General features: G+C 39.1%; 1 protein-coding gene across 2 annotated transcripts in view; it reads right to left on the bottom strand.

Moving 5' to 3' along the window:
- LOC101166926 (gamma-aminobutyric acid receptor subunit alpha-6-like) overlaps positions 1 to 14,993 on the bottom strand; it is a 38,762-nt gene that overhangs the window by 17,869 nt on the left and 5,900 nt on the right. For both annotated transcript variants that reach the window (XM_023962605.1, XM_023962604.1), the window contains 4 exons: positions 10,489 to 10,571; positions 9,981 to 10,124; positions 9,556 to 9,708; positions 447 to 718 (listed from right to left, as the gene is read on the bottom strand). In XM_023962605.1, coding sequence (XP_023818373.1) covers positions 447 to 718; positions 9,556 to 9,708; positions 9,981 to 10,124; positions 10,489 to 10,571 — 652 coding nt within the window. The remainder of the gene's footprint in view (positions 1 to 446; positions 719 to 9,555; positions 9,709 to 9,980; positions 10,125 to 10,488; positions 10,572 to 14,993) is intronic.

Below are 14,993 nucleotides of genomic sequence, written 5' to 3'. Positions count from 1 at the left end.
TCCCTGAAAGCACAAGATGTAAATCCAATTTTACTGCCTTTTAGATAATGAATTGTCATTTTTCAGAAAAAAAAACACAACATACCATTACGTGATGAGTGACTGCATGCAATCTGTTTGCCTCAACTCAGCAGTTTATACGGCCTGTCCAAGTACAACAGCAGTAATCTCTGGATACTTTTATTTTTAAGGCATTACATGGATTGGGGATTTATAACTTCCAGCTATATTTAGAAACGTGTTTACATCTTGAGTAGTTCCACAGTAAGTATTTTAGATTAGAAATATTTTGCCATTCAAACAAATGAGTAAAAATGTATGTAGAAATGTATTTATTAAGGCAACCATAAGACCCGCCTACCATCCTCAGCTTGTTCATTTTAAACTATGGGAATCACATGTGATGTTACTGCATGGCGTGTGTTAACACAGGGAGAAAGACTCACTGATGAAACCTCGCCATCGTTTCCAGTGGCCGCAGCTGCGGCCACAGCTGCTGCCTCTTGAGCTGCCGCCCTCATGGCTGCTGCTTTCCGCAGTTCCCGATTGGCCTGAAGCGTGGAGAAGTAGTTGACAGCCGCAAACTCAATAAGAGCAGAGAAGACAAAGGCAAAGCAAACGGCTATGAACCAATCCATTGCTGTAGCATAAGAAACTTTTGGAAGGGAGTGGCGGGCGCTGATGCTGAGGGTCGTCATGGTCAGGACGGTTGTGATACCTGGAAGCAGGGAGAATGACACATTTAACCTGGGGTTTTCATTTCAATGCACATGTACCTTGTATTTGTGCTTAAGCACCCATGCTATTTCCAAATAGTGGAACAGTGTGATCATCCAAAACATAGTTGTATTCAAAGTGTATTATCTTATTAGGAGAAACCGAGTTGAAACGATCCTGAGCCACAGTACGTTTTTTACCAGGAGCCATGGTAAAGTGCAATGAACTGACACTGATTCCAATACAGGGGAAACAATAGAACTGGTCGTGAAACGTTCGGGATTCATTTGTACTTATAGAGAATAACGCGCCCAACTGTTCAAACACAAGTGACATCTGAACCGTGGTTCGACTAAACAATGTATTTGGCACTTCATACGTCATCAACCATGTGATCTGCGCTAGTTGACACTCGCCCGGAAACATTGTGCCGAGAACCACTCTGTTTCATGAAGGTGAGCGTCCGTGTCAAACGGGCCATCCTATATAGTTTGGTGTGCCTTATATATGACACAAGTTTGAAAATAAAACCTTCATTGCACCCTGCAGTGCATTAAATATGATAGCTATCACCAAATTGTTGATACAGCAATAGCAGGCACAATGAAATTAGTTTTTGGTGTGTATATATTTAAGGGATAAGGGCCAACGAGTTGTCCATTATCAGAAATTAACGAACAACGTGGAAGCCTGCTTCCATGAAGTCCATTAATTTATGATATCTAAGGTGTCAGTTATCATACACGTTGAAGGCCATTATCCCGGTTATACCATGGTCATTTACAAAAGAAAAACATTCAATCAATTTTTAGTACTTTATTCTTGATAATTCTTCTGGTTTGAATCACTTTTTCAAAAAAGCTGACTATTTTATGGGGCATGTTGTCATGGTAATATCTGAGCAGGCACTGACCTCGACTGCAGCGGCAAAGGAAAGTGATATATATGCTGATCGTCATGATAGGTTAGATAAAGCATCAGTTCAGAGAGAAAGTTCACCTCCCATCACTTGTTTTTGTCCAGAAGATGAAGCAAAAATTTGTTTCAAAGAAGCCACCGCAGTGATAGAGAACATTTGTCTATGTGACCGGAACGTATGCATTATTACTGTCCATTATCTCTTTTTAATCCACACCCAGAAGCCAATCAGAATCAAGTATTCACAAGTATTAAGTATTTTTAACCAGAACACTGTAACGCCCCAGTAATTCATAACTCTACTACGAAGTTCCGAATAATCAATGGGACGTTTTTCTTCATGTTAGGCGTTTACTCCCAAATGTAGCCAGAGTCATAACATTGAGGATCCTCTCAAGGCTCATATGAAGTTGCTGCATTTAGAATTCAACCTGATTTTTTCTAGAACACTGCAAAAAGGTGCAGCCCCACAGATAACCATTATTTTAAAGTGGCAGAAATCACAGCCTTCCATTTGCTGCAACCAAATGGAAGTCAAAATCAACAACTGCTCGCAGAGGTTGTAAAAATGATACTTCTAATTCTCCTTCTCATCTTCAGCTCAGGTGGAGCTTAAAACACCAACTCCACTGCTGAATATAGATCAGAGAACGCATAGACCCTTTTCATGATGTTCATTAGATGTAAAAGACTATTTAGGGGGCTGGTTCCAGCATTGCTTCTGCTTCTCCATTTTCTTTTTCTTTCCAATAATTAAAAAGATAATGGCAGGCAAAAGCATCCTTCAAGCTAGATTGAATTGATTTTATTTTATTTTAAAATGATATATATTTTCATGTCATGCTTTAAAAGCTAGGACATCTTCTGAAGGCCATGTGGTGAGCTCCAGCAGGCTGAAGATGAACCCTGGTGAGTGTTTATGCTCTAGCACAACAACCACATGCAATCTCTCTCCATTCACACATTTTGATATAGATATGTCACGTTTTTGGTTTCTTTGCTTTTGTGTTCTAGTTGTTTTTTGCTCTGTGATGCTTTGAGTTAACTCCCTGTTTTATTTTGTAGAATTTCCTGCTTTCTGTTGGTTGCGAGTTTTTCCTTTTCCCCATCTGTCCTGATTGTGTTCACCTGTGTCTCGTCTTGGCTGTGTGTATTTAAATCTTGTCTTTCCCTTCCTCCTGTGCTGGTCCATAGTTTGTCGTTTTGATGTTCCACGTTTTCAGTGTCTTTCTAGTGTTTCAAGTTTTCGAGTGTTTCAGTCCTGCTCAGCAGTGGTACTTTGGTTTGTTTAGTTTAGTTATTAAAGCTCCTGTTTCCTGGGACCTCCTGCCTCCTCCTCCTCTTTGTGCCTGGGTGCTTCCCTCATTTCCCCTTATAACAAGATACCCTACCATTAAGTGAACCTGCTTACCTTGCCTATGCTTAAAGACCCACTCCAAAAGAAATTTTCTTTAATTTTTTTTAACATGTTCTTGTGGCATTTTACTGATGAAGGATATGTAGACCAGTGTTTTTCAACCTTTTCTGAGCCACGGCACACTTTAACCTTAAAAAAAATCCCGCGGCACACCAGGATCCAAAAATTTAAAAAAACAAAAAAAACGGAGAAACTCAGTCTGTATTGATCTACAGCCCCTCCACAATCTCACATGCATTTTTGAGATAATTGTGGCAGAAAAAGCTTGAAACTGCAGCTGTTTTTTTCTAAAAGATGCAATAAAAGTTAAGTTAGAAGATGTAAAAACAGTTTGATGTGTGTTCGTTGATTTCAAGACGTTTAACAACAGATCTCCTTGAGCGCTGTCACTCTCACAACCCAATGCATCATGGGAGATGTAGTGCATTAAACGGCCGGCAAAGATCGCGTCTCTGAGCTTCCTTGTTTTGTTCACTTGTTCCACGGTCTGACATCGGATTCTGTGGAAAGCTGCACCGATAAAGACGAGCTTTAGCTGGTATTTTTGTTAGAACTGAGCGACTTTACGAGCTAAATCGGGACAAGGAAGTGAAGACTTTAACCACTTCTGATTGGTCAGACTGATGACATGTGATTAAGCTCCCCAAGAATGATTGGTGGAGACAGTTAAAAGGACGGGACTTTTCCAAAATACAGCCGGAGTTGCAGCTGAATCGCGGTACGTCATTCTTATCAAAATGTCTTTAATAAAATAAAATAAACGCAAAGAAAAAGTATTTTACGATCTTTTATATTCCTAACTCCTCAGTGTTTTATCAGGGCCTGTTTGGATGAACAGAGAGCTGAAATCCTGGAGATGGGAAATGTTTAGTTTTTCAGTTAATGAGGGCAATTTCCCACGGCACACTTGACCATCTCCCACGGCACACTAGTGTGCCGCGGCACACTGGTTGAAAAACACTGATGTAGACTATGAAGAAATTCAAGCCTAAAATTGCATTTTTGATTTTTTTTTATTTTATTTTAGTATTCAAATCATTGTGAATCGGTAGCAGACAAAAACAAGATTAAAAGATTTCAAGTACAATTGAAAAAGATTGTACTTGGGATGTTGCAGATACAATGGGTGTGCCACAATCTCCCTGTTCTGCCCCAATTCCATTGCATCCACTTGCAGACAAATGAATCCATATACGTCTTTGTTTACCTCGTCTGAACTGGCATCTGGCTCAAAACTGAAAAGCTGGATGGCTCTGATATCACTCACCATTTTTGTTGCACCTGTAATTTCAGGTTGTGGTTGAGAGGGGCTGTAAACTAGCAAGATAGCATGTAAACAGAGAGCTTTCAGCAACAGGGAAGGCGGGGGTAGTCCCACCCACACCTCAGAACTCATGTCTCATAAAGCATAAATCTTAAATTCCTGCTAATGCTACTATCTAATGATCCACTAATTAATCACATGCTCACTAGAATATCTACAGTACAATGTTTTTAACTTAAAGTCCCACTCCAACACTATTTTTACCTATTGTGAAAGCGTTCCCGGTGGTCTTTTAAATATGATTATGCAAAAACTGTGTTGTTTTCAAGGACATAGTTTCTGCTGAGTGGCAGGAATTCATTCAAAATTTGCTTTAAAGTTGCAGACAAGACCGTTGGCACGGAAGTAACCCTCTGCTGATATCCCTTTATTTATACTCGCTTACTCTAGCTTACAGCCCCTGACAACCACAACCTAACATTAGCAGTGCAACAAAAGTGTCGAGAAATATTAAAGCTATTCAATTGTACAGTTTAGAGCCAGAAGCCAGCTCAGACTATGGAAGAAAAGACAAACATGGATCAATTTATCTTTAAGTGGATGCAACAAAACGGAGATGGGAGGCTCCATTCCTCAGCATCAGTTTTGAAAAAGTTGCTGCAACCCAACTGAGAACTTTTTTTTCAAACTACGAGTTATTACGTGCTTCTGATTCATGAAGATTTGAAAAAAGAAATACTAAAAAACACACATTTAATATATATAATATATATAATCCTCCATCATGCAGAAAATGCTAAAAAAAACTATTAAAAACACAGAAAAACACCAGTTTAGTTGGAGTGGGTTTTTGAGGTAAATCCTACACCCACATAGCATTTAAAAATATATATTTTTTTGCTTGTGTTGCACAATTTTTTTCTGTTCTTTTCTCCAAATAAAGGCATCAAAATGTACTTTGGCATTAGATTTCTTTTCTAAATGATAAAATCTTACTCTTGAAGTAAAAAAACCAATGTATTCCATTAGCAAAGTGTCAATCTATTCTAGGAAAAATGGCCCTTGAACAACGCTTTGTCAAAAGTGTTTTGTAGCTGTGCATTGATAATGTTGAAGCCTACAGAGAGATTTAATGCACCAAATAAAGTCTCAAAAGCTTTTCCAAAGCACTCCAATACTTAAAAGTATTTAGATGCCACGTTTACAGCCTCCTCCAACAGCGAACTGACACTGACTGTCACAGTCACAAGAACAAGATGAATGATTGCAAAAAGATGGGAGGTATGTAGGAAAAAAACAGCTGTCAAAGTAAAAAAGGAGAGGCAGGAGAATGGGAAAAGAGTGTAGGAGAGAGGGGGATGAAGTCTAAAGACAGGACAGAAATTGAATGCTTGGGGCATGTGCTTTTATAGGAAAAAAGTAAGATACAAATTAGGCCACTCTCAATTAAGCTTGTAAGACCTGTGCTCAGGGGACTCAACTCTTACAGGGGCTGTTGACAAGCCAGCACACAAAACACTATAACTTAATGTAGAACATCTTTTTTTTCTTTTCTCTTTACATGCATCCTCCACAGAATCTAGGTTATATTTTCCTAATCAGATATCGCGAATCTTAGAAACTCATGAAATAGATTTTAGAATACATGTTCCTCCAAGCTTGTAGGGCCAATGACTCACATCTGAACCAAAAAGGTCTAAACAATAACCTGTTTTAGCTCTCTTTTCACATTCATGAAAACAGAATGAGAAATTATATTAATGTGCATGCACTTTCACACATTTTCTTGTCATTTTGCTTCCCTGCATCGCCTCCCTCAGTTCCTCTTATTCCTTTCTTCCTGTCTCTAAACATCTCTTCTCCCGAGGCTAGCGCTTGGTGGCAAATGTAGCGTAATGTGATGTGAACAAGCATAACCTGTGAGTGCTCGGAAGAGGTCCAAGTAAATAGCATCAACCTCTTAGTCCTTGCATGACCACATATATATGTAATCTGTGCAACTTTACCCAAATGAAAGAGGAACAAGTCTCGGAATGTTAAAACAAACTGACTACTTTTTTTTGTTACAATAGGATCAAAGTTAAAAAGTGGATATTAAAGCAACACAAGTACATCATGTGTTAGTGTTTAGCCTGGTAAGTCGTATTTTATTACAAATAACTTTTATTGAAATGCACATCACAAAAGCCTACTCCAGTATTGGATTCGGGATTAAAGAGGAACACGTCAAAACCAAAACTTATTTATAAAGAAAAAGTTGTGCACAAAATTAATAATTCTTGCACAACTTTGCAAAAAAATATGAATACAACATTTAGTTTAATGTTTAACTTTTCTGTTGTTGAATACTTTTGGTCCATAGCTCTGTTGAAAATTGAATAAAACAGATACCAACACAGCAAACTCACTGTATTTCGTCAAAGCAAGGCATCAACAGCTGATTGTCTAAACAACGCACCAGCTGATAGGTTCAGACTCAAAAGTGGCGAAAAATAGCTCTGAAAGCAGTAGCAGAAATGCCACTCTGCTTATTAGCTATAAAATAAATAAATAATTTAACAAGGTGCATGTCTGTCAAAATTGGTTAACACTAATAGCATACAAAAACAAAAACAGCTTAGCTAACTCTGAGCTAATTAGGCTAAATGGCAGTCAACCGTTACTGCAGGAAAAAATATCAAATGAAATAAATACATTAAAAACGTGAGTAGCATCAGAAAACCTACATTTCTGTCTTTTTTTAAAAAATTGTTTTCTTTTTAACTTTCACTACAGTCTGCCACCAGTAAGCCTACTTTAGCTCCGAGTTACATTTCTTGATTTTGTTATTTTTCACCTATTTTCTTAACCCATCGTTTCCCTTTCAGGGTCTTGATGCTGCTGGAGCTTGTCCCGGCTACTGTTGGGCCAATCTGGACAGGTCGATGGGCTGGAATGAACGCACCCGCCTGCTGGGAACAAACTGGCTGGCATAGCAGGGAGTTCCCCAAGCTACCCTGTCGCTGCCCGCCGGCGGGCAGACGGGGGAGCAATGGCAGCAGGGAAGCGGGGATCCCGCTGCCTGTTCGGGTTTTTCTAATTATATTTCACCATTCTCTTATTATTTTTTTGATGACCATGGACCTTTTCTAAACCTAAGAGAGATGTTTGCTGCTCTTTTTATCCACCACTTCCGGGTCCGGTGCATTGTTCATTCTCGCTAAACAACAGAAAATGAAGCAGGACATCGTTATAATCTGTGTTTTTTTGTTCAACTGAGCTATGGTATCAAGATAATTTCCCTACCAAGGGATCAATAACATTCTAAAAAGTTAAATTCCTTCAAAGCTTAATAAATGAGGCCCAAAGCGCATGCTCACTCAGTTGAATCAATGTTTCGGGAGTCAAATTGCCTGTGACCGACGCTGTGATGTATTTGGTAACATGAAATTTCGTATTCAGGACTAGAATGAGTCGTATTCTAAACCAGTGTTTTTGAAAAAAATTTTATCCACGGCACACTTTAACCTTGACAAAAATCCCGCGGCACACCAGCATCCAAAAATTAAAAAAGGAAAAACTCATAGTCTGTAGTGATCTACAGTCCCTCCGCAATCTCACATGCATTTTTGTGATAAATGTGGCAGAAAAAGCTGGAAGTTGCAGCTGTTTTTTTCTAAAAGATGTAATAAAAGTTAAGTTAGAAGATTTAAAAACTGTTTGTTGTGTGTTCGTTGTGGTTTCAAGACGTTTAACAAAAAAAGGCCCATTGTTCGCTGAGACGATGTCATTGTTTTGTTCACTTGTTCCACGGTCTGATACCGGATCCCACTGAAAGCTACACCGCTGAAGACGAGCTTTAGCTGATATTTTTGTTGGAACTGAGAGACTTTATGAGCTAAATCGGAACAAGGAAGTGAAGACTTTAACCACTTCTGATTGGTCAGACTGATGACATGTGATTAAGCCTCCAAGAATGATTGGTGGAGACAGTTAAAGGGGCGGGACTTTTCCGAAAACAGCTGAAGCTGCGGCTAAATCGTGGTACCGTCATTTTTATCAAAATGTCTTTAATAGAATCAAATAAACACAAAAAAAAGTATTTTACGATCTTTCATATTCCTAAGTACTCAGTGTTTTATCATGGGCTGTTTGAAAGAACAAAGAGCTGATATCCTGGAGATGGGAAATGTTTTTAGATCAGTTAATGAGGCCAATTTCCCACGGCACACTGGTTGAAAAACACTGCTCTAAACACACATGTCAAACGTAAAACTAAATGTTGTATTAATTTTTTTTGTTGCATTTTTTTCCACAATTTTGTATTTATGCATACGTGTTTTATTGACAGATATCTTACCCCATAGGTTTCATAGTTCTGGAAAGTACGAGTGCAAACATGAACTACTTGTAGTTTTCTCATTCTTAAGCAGAAAGATTCAATAACCATTTTGTCTGCTTGTGCAGCCATGAGCATTTTTGTTGTTTCCTTGCTCTCCAGATGCAGTCATATAACTTGTCCCAAAAATCATCTTTGTGATTCCCATCCGTGAGGTTTAGTCTGTGTGGTTTAGTTTAGCAATCAGCTTTTGTATTTTCTAACTGATTTTATGTTATGTACAGTTAGTGAAGCCCGTTGAGACAACTGTGTTGTAATATAGCACTATATAAATAAAACTGAATTGAATTGAATTTCTATTTCAAGCCTCTGTTTCTTAGCTGTTAGAAGCTCTCTGCACACACTTTGACTTATGTCTTAACTTACACAAATGCAACAATAAATAAACTCACCCAGAACAACAACCAATAAAATAACTACCCCAACCTGGAGCAATACTGTTAATTTGTACATCAGAGACCAAACTTTCTACATCAGTTTCAGCTGTTCATGATGAAAAAAATGAATCAAAAATGCTTTCATTTTTACTCTGATTCTAATCTTGATTTTTCTTTAGTCAACATTTAATCTTCTTAGAGCCAATTAGGTGGAATGATTTGTGTTTTTCCAATGACAGAGTCTCCATCAATGGTTTTGCAGTGCTTCATAAATGATAACGTAATTATCTGAAAGAACATTTGGTTGCAATTTTTTGGCAAAAGGCACAAAGATTGCTTTTGAATACTGTAAATTATTTTTCTTCCAAGATAAAATAATGATGTTAAACATTTTTTTATCAGTTTGAACCCCTTTGTTTACCAGTAAATATAGTATGAAAGCAATCAATTTTAATGAGTTTTACACATTCATAAGAGTACTTACCGAAAACAGTTCGAGCAGGAACCGATTCCTTATTAATCCAAAAGGAAACTTGAGCCAGAATGACAGTCATTATGCAGGGAATGTACGTCTGAATCAGGAAAAATCCCATTTTTCTTTGGAGATGAAAGTGAACGGTCATGATGGCATATTCACCTGCAAGAGATGCAACATAAAATGTCACTTTCCTTAAAGGAAAAATCTTAACCTTTTACAAAATGAAAAACAAAAGTGGAAAAAAGCGGAACCTTTAATCACAAAGTATATTGCATTAAAATGCAACATTTAACAAAATGCATAAGTTATAAAACATCAAGTCAGTTAAAGTTATAATTATTAAATAAAATATATTATTATTATTAATATATTAATATATTATCAATATGGATTGAACAAATTGTTAAAAAGTTTAGTAAATTTCTAATTACCTGTGTTTGATTTCAATCTCTCACTCGATACAGTCTGACCTATTAGGTCATACTGTAACAAACTGGAAGACTCCTGTGGAACTTCAACAGACGACGAAGGTCCCTTCTTCCATGTGTACACAATCTCGCTGATTGGGTAAGCATCTAAACACAAACAAGCAAGACCTTTGTGGACGCCCCTCATTTTCCAAACAGATTTAATTTAGATAGACATTCAGAAATTCATTTTGCCACTTGAGGCTTCTACGTGTTAAACTTTTATGTGTTTCCGAGCTTTATAAATAAGAAACCAAATAAATAAACAAACATTCGAATAAATAAGTCAACATGCTGTTGAAGCAGCGTGTTTACTGTATTTTTAAATCCCCAAAGTGCTGCATTCTTGATTTCAAGCTTTAAAACACGTCGAAGATGTCTTGTCAGATGGTCAGTTAAAGTGTGACACAGTGATGACTTGAGAGTGACACCATCTGTCAACGCAGCGCGGCTTAAGAGAAAACACACTCACAGCTCCCAAACTTGAGTGGGCAGGCATGTCCATCCATCGGGAAGTTCATCAGACGCATAGGACACTCTGCATTTATAGTTAATCTGACAGAATGAAGAAGAGGAGATATAAGGGCTAGCTTTAGATACTGACTCTAGCTTAGTAATGGCTGCAAGTGATAGCATTTATCTTTTTAAAGATCCATATGGGGGATTTCTTAAAACAAACAAAATGTCAATGTTTCAAAGGTTTTGACATATTATTTCTTCTTTTATAAAGCACAATATATCAACTTTAAGGCCTTCAAAGCTAAACTCCTACTTTACCACACCTGAAAACTATTTATTTACATGGCTATTCTTTAGTTATTTTTATATGCTGTTGTTTTTTTTGTTTTTTTTTCAGAGGGAATATTTTGAAAACCTTTCTTGAATTTAAGGCAAAACCAAAAGCACAGACAAAATCTATTTTCTCAAAAACCCACGCCAATTAAAATGGTGTTTTTAACATGAATGTATTGCATTTTTCTCTTGGAGAACATTTACAAAGAAAATTTAGATTAAAACTGCATTTCTGACTGTTTCTTTATTTAAATTGTTGTGAATCAGGAGTGGATGGAAAAATGCCATTTAGAAAAGCTTGTATCTGTAACATTAAATCTCAATCAACGGGACATAAGCTCCCCGCTCCGCTCCATTCTGATTCATCCACTTGTAGACAAATAGATCCGTGTTCGTCTTTGTTTTTCTCCTCTTAGCTGGAATCTGGCTCCAAACTGTACGACTGGTTAGCACCAAGATTGCTCGCCATTTTGGGTTGGAGTTGTAAGAGGCTGTATATTAGTGGGAAAGAGTGTGATTAATGGGATGATGAAAATTGGAAGCGGGCTCATTCCACGCCAACAGTCCAACCCACAATTCAAAGTTGAATTTCTAATGAAGTCCTGCCACGCAGCAGAAACTAAGTCCTAGAAAATGACGAAGGTTATATTTTAATTTTGTCTAAAAATGTCATAAACATAATGAAAAGACCACTGGGAACACTTTTAAAATAAATAAATAATCGGAGTGGGTCTTTAACAAATACACAAATATTTTTGTGAGCAGGTCTGAACCAGGAGCAGGTCTGAACCAGGAGCAGGTCTGAACCAGGAGCAGGTCTGAACCAGGAGCAGATCTGAACCAGGAGCAGGTCTGAACCAGGAGCAGGTCTGAACCAGGAGCAGGTCTGAACCAGGAGCAGGTCTGAACCAGGAGCAGGTCTGAACCAGGAGCAGGTCTGAACCAGGAGCAGGTCTGAACCAGGAGCAGATCTGAACCAGGAGCAGGTCTGAACCAGGAGCAGGTCTGAACCAGGAGCAGGTCTGAACCAGGCGAGCTGCCCGTCCTTGGAGCTGCCCCTCTGTGATGACGACTACGGTCGGCAAGCAGTAAACAGGAAAGGTTCTTAAAAATAATTATAAACAAAACAAAAAACTAACGGGCTGAGTATTAGGTTTAAAAAATAAAAAACATCTAAATGTAGACATTCTCTAAGTAAAGTTCTATGTGACTGTCGACCTGTGTCACCGCCACGACACGGCGTGTAATTCCAACAATGTTCCGACCCAGGTGGGACAACGATTGAGGATTTTGAGAAAACTGAAGTTCCTGAAGACAACAGTACGTTTAATGGCAACTGAGCAGATTTGTTTGCTTTTAACAACTTTACCAGTATCGTCAATATGTAATGAGGAATTAGCAAACAACAAAGTCTCAAATGTGGCGAGACATCCCAGAATAAACACGCAGCTTTGCCCAAAAACATCCTGATCCAGATGAGAAAAAAAAATGTTTGTTGACAAAAAATCTTTTGGAGAAGTGGATTAACTGCTGATTAATTATGACATATTTGTTAGTTTTGTGGCCTCTTGGGAAATAGTTCTCATCGGAACCCATTAAATAATTTATTTATATCTATTCACAAACTTTAAAAACGAGTGAAATTATGCCATTCACTGGAAACACCGGGTTTTCCAAAGGCTGTTGCGGCTCCCTGTGTATTAATTTCTTTGGGAAACAGATTCAAATGGCTCTTTGAGTGGTAAAGGTTGCCAACTCCTAGTTTAGACTCTAAACTAAACATGTTATGCATTTAAATCCAACGTTTTAGTTTTGTTTTAGTTAGGTAGATTTTCAACACTTTTTTGGTTTATTCTTTGGGTATACGGGTGGGTGTGGCGACATGAACAAGATCTGATAGATATAAGGGGAGCAAGGTTGTGGATGGATTTAAAAGTCAGGAGAAGTATTTTGTATGTAATTCGGCCTGTGATTGGTAGCCAATGGAGCTGCTGCAGAACAGGTGTGAAGTGTTGGATGGAAGGTGTTTGACAGATAATTCTGGCAGCTGAATTCTGAAGATGTTGTAGTTTTCGTGGAGTTTGTTGTGGTAAACCAAAAAGAAGGAGTTGCAGTAATCCAGGTGGGAAGTGACAAGACTGTGCACCAGGACGGCTGTGGAATGAGGACTGAGGAAAGGGCGAAGACAACGGATGCTGCGAAGGTGAAAATAGGCAGATCGGATGATGTTATTGATGTATGATGTGAAGGAGAGGGTGCTGTCGAAGATGAGGGGAGGGGGAAATGGAGGAGTTTTCAAAGGGAATGAATGGAGAAGTTCTGGACGCTTATTTAAAATGGATTTAGTGCCAATCAGGAGTAGTTTAGTTTTATCATTGTTTAGTTTTAGGAAACTAAACAATGCATTTAGTGTCGTCTGCATAACAATGCAAGTGAATCTTGTATTTACGGAGGATCTGACCAAGAGGGAGAAGGTAAATGATAAATAACAGGGGTCCAAGGACACTGCCCTGGGGCACACCTGTGTTGACAGGAGCTGTGTGGGAAGTGAATATTTTTAATTGAATACATTGGGTGCAACCAGATAGGTAAGAGTGGAACCAGTTGAGGGGTATGCTACTGACACCTATGGCGGACAGTCTGTCTAGGACAGAGGTGGGCACTGAGGGCCGCATTCCTGCATGTTTTCCAGCATACCCTGCTCTGGCATGTTCTAATTGGCTGGACACACCTGAACCAGGTAATCAGCCATGAGTAGGGCAAGATTATTGGCTGGACACACCTGAACCAGGTAATCAGCCATGAGTAGGGCAAGACTATCTGGAAATCATGCAGACACACCGGCCCTCGAGGCCTGGAATTGCCCACCCCTGGTCTAGGAGGATGGTGTGAGAGATTGTATCGAAGGCTGAGCTCAAATCAGGTAGGTGGAGGATGGAGAGTAGGCCGGAGTCAGCAGCAAGGAGGGGATCATTGGAGATTTTGAGGAGAGCCGTTTTTCTGTGCTGTGAAGGGGACGGAAGCCAGACTGGAATTGTTCATATAGGTTATTCTGAGAGAGATGCATGCGAAGTTGTTCTGCAACAGTTTTTTCAAGGATTTGGGAGATGAATGGAAGACTAGAAATGGGGTGGAAATTGTTGAGGTGGGAGGGGTCTAATCCCTTTTTATTTTGAGAATAGGAGTGACAGCAGCCTTTGTGAGAGGAGAGGGAACAATTCCAGTGGTGAGCGAAGACTGAATAACATTGGTGATAAGAGGGGACAGGGAGGGAGGAGTAGCTTTGACCAGAACTGTAGGAAGTGGATCAAGTTGACTGGTAGAGGATTTAGAATGTTTAATTAGCTCAGCAATTTCGTTGACTGATGGTAGAGAAAATTATGAAAATGAGTGATGTGGGTCCAACAGGAATGAGGGAGCTGGATCAGAGCCAGGATTTACTAATAGTTCCTGATGGATGTTCTCTATTTTTGCGCTGAACAAGGAAGCCAAGGTGTCATAGAAGTCCGAGGTGTACAGATGGGTTGGTAGTTGGTTCGTAGGCTGTGTGATTTTTGGAAAAGAGAGAAAAGAGGGCCTTAGAATTCCCTTCACATGTGTTTATTAAAGTGGAGTAGTATGCTGAATTGGGTTTAGAGATGGAGTCCTTATAGTGGGAGAGGTGACTGATGTACATGTCCGTGTGTATGGAGAGACCAGTTTTTTGTACAGTCTTTCCAGTCCACGTCCTTTAACTTTTAGTTGTCTGAGGGAGGGGGTAAACCAGGTGGAGCATGGATATCCAGGATGCTTTGAAGATTGTCATTATAATGTGAGACAAGTTCATCAGGTGTGTGGAGGGGTGATCCAGTGGATGCAATATTGACATTGAAGGTTACTAGGGAGTGGTCAGAGAGAGGAAGGGCATCCACTTTGCAGGCATTTGGCAAGACACCAGAGCAGCAGACAAGGTCCAAAATATGTCCTTTGGTGTGGGTGGGAATTGATGTGTTGATGAATACCAAAACTGTCCAAACAGGATATGACATCTTTGGTAGTTGAATTGTTGGTTTTGTCCATGTGGATATTAAAGTTACCCAGAAGTGTTATGTTTGTTGAGAGTAGGGAGAGGTGTGTCAAAAAATCTTAAAAGTTAGAGATAAACTCCTTTTTGGGTTTAGGTGGGCGATAGATGGTGGCAACGAT

This window comes from Oryzias latipes, chromosome 14, assembly GCF_002234675.1.
Source record: "Oryzias latipes chromosome 14, ASM223467v1".
NCBI classification, from domain to species: Eukaryota; Metazoa; Chordata; class Actinopteri; order Beloniformes; family Adrianichthyidae; genus Oryzias; species Oryzias latipes.
The sequence above is the reverse complement of the archived record's forward strand: the minus strand, read 5'-3'. Positions and strand labels throughout refer to the sequence as shown.